Source organism: Nematolebias whitei, chromosome 3 (assembly GCF_014905685.2).
Source record: "Nematolebias whitei isolate Nwh7 chromosome 3, NemWhi1, whole genome shotgun sequence".
Taxonomy (NCBI): domain Eukaryota; kingdom Metazoa; phylum Chordata; class Actinopteri; order Cyprinodontiformes; family Rivulidae; genus Nematolebias; species Nematolebias whitei.
This window is the reverse complement of record NC_056500.1, coordinates 21,734,592-21,739,811: the sequence shown is the minus strand read 5'-3', so window position 1 is coordinate 21,739,811 and position 5,220 is coordinate 21,734,592. Positions and strand designations below refer to the sequence as shown.

Sequence of the window (5,220 nt, the reverse complement as noted above, 5' to 3'; positions counted from 1 at the left end):
AAGCGGGTAAAGATAATGGATGGATGGATGGATGGATGGATGGATGGATGGATGGATGGATGGATGGATGGACGTCATCAGTCTGAGGCCTGCCAACACGATCTGCCGTATTAAGTAACACCTTGCTGACGTGTTTCAAACCAGTCTGCTGTTGAGGGGGTGGCCATGGCTGAGTGGTTAGAACAGATGTCTTCCAATGCAAGAGTTGGAGGTTCGATTCCACCAGCAGTCACATGCTGAAGCATCCGAGGGCAAGATGCTGAACCCCTCATTGCCACCGATGTGTGTCCCATCAGTGTATGAATGTGATAAAGCACTGATTATTCTCTGTATAGATCTAGTAGAGTGCTGTATGAATGGGTCAATGAGGGGCACAGATTGTAGTGTAAAATGTTTTGAGTGTCTTGATAAGACAGAAAGGTGCTATATATAAGTGCAGTCCATTTACCATTTGAGTTCCCAGGCAGAATGGCTTTACACTTTCTTTTTAACTGTTTTGACCCGGTTGTCCTTGTGCTGGTTTGGTGAGTAGTAAGCATCCATTTTGCCTATAAGAATATGATTGTTATGCACTGATGATCGATTGTTTTAGAGACTGATGGTCTTCCATTTTGCATGTAAACTCATGCTGCCTGGGAACTCAACTCAGCAGGTTTGATACACGTCAAAATGGTGCTACTTAATACGACAGACCCTGTTGGCAGGCCTCAGACTGATGAAGTCTTTTGGATGAAAGACGAAACATTTTCTTCCAAAAAAAAAACTGTCCAGATGACATTATTTAACTTTTTTGTGATTTATTTACCTGGATGATTGAGCCTACTTACTCTTTTTCTTACAATAATTAGAGTTTTTATTCAACAAATGTTTGTTTTAATCCACGGCTAACATGTGCAGGCTTACACACATGAGTAAAGCCTGATCATCAGCATTACGTGTTTCATGAATTCAGAGTATCTCAGCAGCATCGAGCACCACCCAATCGGTCTTGACGGCTGTGCTTGAGCACTAGTGTATTCTGCTGAAGGTGAGGAAAGTGCAGGGAAAATGGAAGAAAAAAAATTATATGAGATCAAGAAGGTTTTCAAGTACTAGCCACTTTTTCTCATTCAGAAATCCAATACATTTCAAGTAGATTAACAGAAATGTTTCTGTTTGAATTATTGCTGGCACATTTGAGTTGTATTGTTTTGTCCACAGTATTCATTTACATTATTTTTTTTTCTATTTGTTCTCCTTTCCATTCATTTTTAGGGTCTCTGATGTAGAAAAAAAAAGTTAGATGTAAAATTGAAAACTTACCACCTGATGTGAGTGGAGAGTCAGCGAGGAGAGTGAAGAAAGAATGGGCAGTTATAAATAGCAGTAGTCTCTCCAGGACGGCAGGTTTTTAATTAACAATAGAGTGTCTGATAATCCACTGTTAATCCAAAAGAGAAGAGGGAGGAGAGCTGGGAAGAAGAGAAAATTGTCAGCTGTTTGATGTTAGGACTACAAGTCCCTTCTGGCCTTTCCCCCTGCTTGCTTCTGAGCTGCTCTGTGCTGTAATATCCATAGCCCAAATGTATTTATGTAGTGAAAGTGCTGTGCTCCATATTTTGTGATTCACTTTGTCTCTTACTAACCACTGTCTGTTCCCATTAATGTGAATGTGTGTGCTGCTCCTCTTAAACTGCCAAGGATTCTCAGTGCTTGTATGTGGCACTAGTGGGTAGGGGCTGTTTGTTGAAAACCAGCAGACCGAGGGCCCTGTTGGAGCTGGGAGGGGGTGTCTGGTTTAAGCCTGTTGAAATGTCTGATCCACTGGGGAAACACTGGAAAGAATTAAGCCTTCTTCCCCCTCAAAGGAAGATGGTTATTTTCAAACACTCTGAGCAAAGGGGTGTAAGATTTGTCTGTTTTAGGCAATTGCAACAATTGAAACGAAAATGTTGTTTGCACCTGCTGTAAAATCAAATGATAAAAGTTTAGTTTATGTACTGCGCTCACAAGATAAAGCAGAATGGCATTTGTAGTAATAAACTAAAAAAATTAATGCTTTAGGTACCGTATTGTTTTTACATATAAGTCACAGTTTTTTGCATAATTTGCATGCCCTGTGATTTATTGGCTGAAATGACGTATTTAGGGATTTTTTTTTTCCCATATTCATAAACTAATTTTTGGCTGAGATATGATCGTTTGCATTTATACTCACTGAAAAAATTGAACACTACCATTTTCAGCCACTAGATGGCAGTCAAGTATTAAGGTATGCCATTGTACTATGTAATAGTAATAGGTAAAAGTGGCTATTAATGACACAATCGGCTTCATTTCGCTGCTCTGCCCTGGCGAAATGCAGCTGATTTTACCATAAAAGTGCATTTATTAAGGAAAAATTATACTGAGACACAACTTTACTATTATTTAGAGCAAACAAATAATTGTTTTTAAGTGTTAGTCTTGTTAAATTCTTGTTAAAGTCTTCCTGTGTGCGCTTCCGTGGCCACCATTTGACAGCCCATCAGTTTTTGGCACAACACCGACCCACATTTCAGGGTTGTCCGCAGTGGCGCGTAACAAATGCGACGCATCAGCGGTGATGCATAATAGATGCGACGTATACGGCGAAGCAATTTATGTATGGATTTTTCCATTTTATTAGACATATTTGGACTGATGCGGTTTATAGGACGGTGCAACGTGTACAATGGAAAATACGGTAATTTCTTCAAGCTCCAGTAACTCATGAGTGCAAGGATAAGAGTTGGAATATATATTTTTTCCTTTTAATGTATATTTTTATTCAATTTACTTGTTTGTTTCCGTATTACTTTTTAAAGTTAAATGTTTTTGGTGGGCAGGTTTGATTTAAATCTTTACTGGATGGAGAAATGAAACGATTCCTGCAAGAAGACTCTCTCATCCATCATGTTTTAAAATCAAAGAGCAACTACAAATCAAATTTTACTTGGCACAAGATTTGTTAGATTCACCTCAAGGTGTTGAGATCTCTGGGCTGCAGTGACTGTGATTTAGTACATTTTGCTGGTTTTCTCAGGGAAAGGGGAACAGTGTCCAAAAGATGTCTGTATGAGAGTAAGAACTGAGTTTCAGTTTTCAGTTCTGAAAAAGGACAAGCTCTAAAATATATATATAATATTAAAATAGCCTCCCTCATCACTGAGTGGTCTACATCAGATTTCTGCTTTCCCCTCAAACTAGTAAAGTAAAAGTACAGGCAAGACCAACTCTTTAATCCAGTATGGAATATAAGACTACTAAAATTTTATACGATACAAAACAAGATGTGAATTAAAAACACACTAAATGACTTTCATTTTCCTTTTTGTATTTCTTGACATTTCAGGGCAGAGCCTTGGCTACGGCTTCGTGAACTACATCGACCCAAAGGATGCAGAGAAAGCCATCAACACATTAAACGGACTCAGACTTCAGACAAAAACAATTAAGGTAATCAGCGCTGCATTCGTTCATTTACATTTCAAATAAACAGTTTCGCAAAGGAAAAAAATAACACCATTTTATTTGGTGTTTCAGTAAGTTATAGAGGTAGGTCATGTTGATTTAAAAAGCTGATTTCTTCTGTTTGAGAGGCCTTTTAGTTAGAGACGCTGTTATGGAATGTGCCGCAGGGTGAGATTAGATTAATATGCTTGAGCCACAGGAATGAAAAGACCATCAAAATCAAAAAAGAGCATTAAACAGCTTGTGACTGTGGCTGATATGCAATTTACTTTTCTAAATGTCAAAATGCATAAGGTAAAATAGCATATGTATATACATTTATAGTGAAAGGAAAGAAACGTTTTTTTTTTTTCATTTTCACAAATTAGTGAGGTCTCGGGAATTACTTTATTAATTTTATTGCGTGCTTAATTATTTTAGCAGCATGACTAATAGCCAGGATTAGTTGTTGTTCATGAAGTAAGATGAATATATCTCATTCAAGCTAATCTGAAGACTTAAAAAAAAATAATCCCCACATGTATTTAATTGGCAGATGTTCTACAACATATGCATCTTGTTGTTTATCAAATTTTCCATCTCTTATCTGGTGCTGTCATCCTCTCTCGTCCCTGGATGCATTGCTTTCAAAACGGTCTGTAATTTGTTGTCCCGTGGCAATCCCTGGCTTCTTGATGTCTGTCATCCGACTTAATCTGATCTAGTCCAGTCTAATGTAATCTAATAGGATGGGATTATCTTGTTTACATGTGTTGAATCCTACGGAGAATCCCTCCATTCCCTAGAGAGCTTAAACTGTTCGGTTTGGCTCTGATCAACATGGCATTCTATCTATGAAGTAAAAATGTGGTCAAATGATTTAATGTGTTTATAAATGGATGGTGGAAATGTGTATTTGTATGTAGCAATATGATATGTAATATTAACACGTTTGAGATATAAATGTTTGAATATTAGGGTTGTATCAGCATTCAAACATAAATTTGCATATGCACACATTTACAGTAAAAACCATCTGAGCATTAATCCATTTTATATACTTGTGTGTTCCTGATCATGGCCGGTCATTGGGCAAAAGGTGGGGTACACCTTGGACAGATCGACAGTCTGTCAGAGGGCCACCTAAAGAGGATTGAGAGTGACAACCATTTACACTCTCACTCACACATAAGGACAATCTAGATGAGCCAATTGATCTAGGATACATGGTTTTGGATTGTGGAAGGAAATCAGATTAACCAGAGAAAACTCACACATCCAAAAAGGCTCATATGGGATTAGAATAGAACCTACAGCCTTTTTACTGTAAGAAACAGTTCTGACCAACTACCCCACTATGCTGTAAGTCAGAACTGTTAAAAAAAACTAGTTTAATTAAAGCACAGAGTATAAATAGTTCTGTATAAAGTTTATGAACAAATAACAGCCTACCTGTTGTAGACGGCACTTTGTTTCTCCAAACTATTCAGACGTTAGTTTTGAGTGTAACGATGAGCCAGTGGCTAGTCTCTGTGTAGTCAAGAACAATGTGGATTGTTGCTGTCTTAAAACAACTGCAAATTTTAATATTTTCATAGCCATTAATGTGATCTCATCTCTAAAAACTTTTTCACTGCCATGGATTTCACATTATAGTAGCCCTCCGATCATCACGGGGGTTACGTTCCAAACACCCCCGCGATAGACGAAAAACTGTGAAGTAGGAATTATACATACACACACACACACACACACATATATATGTATATA

The 5,220-nt window shown here is 37.8% G+C and overlaps 1 protein-coding gene across 6 annotated transcripts in view; it reads left to right on the top strand.

Moving 5' to 3' along the window:
- Nucleotides 1–5,220, top strand: part of elavl4 (ELAV like neuron-specific RNA binding protein 4) — a 93,915-nt gene that overhangs the window by 50,946 nt on the left and 37,749 nt on the right. For all 6 annotated transcript variants that reach the window (XM_037698105.1, XM_037698104.1, XM_037698101.1 and 3 more), the window contains exon 4: nucleotides 3,353–3,456. In XM_037698105.1, the coding sequence (XP_037554033.1) occupies nucleotides 3,353–3,456 (104 nt within the window). The remainder of the gene's footprint in view (nucleotides 1–3,352; nucleotides 3,457–5,220) is intronic.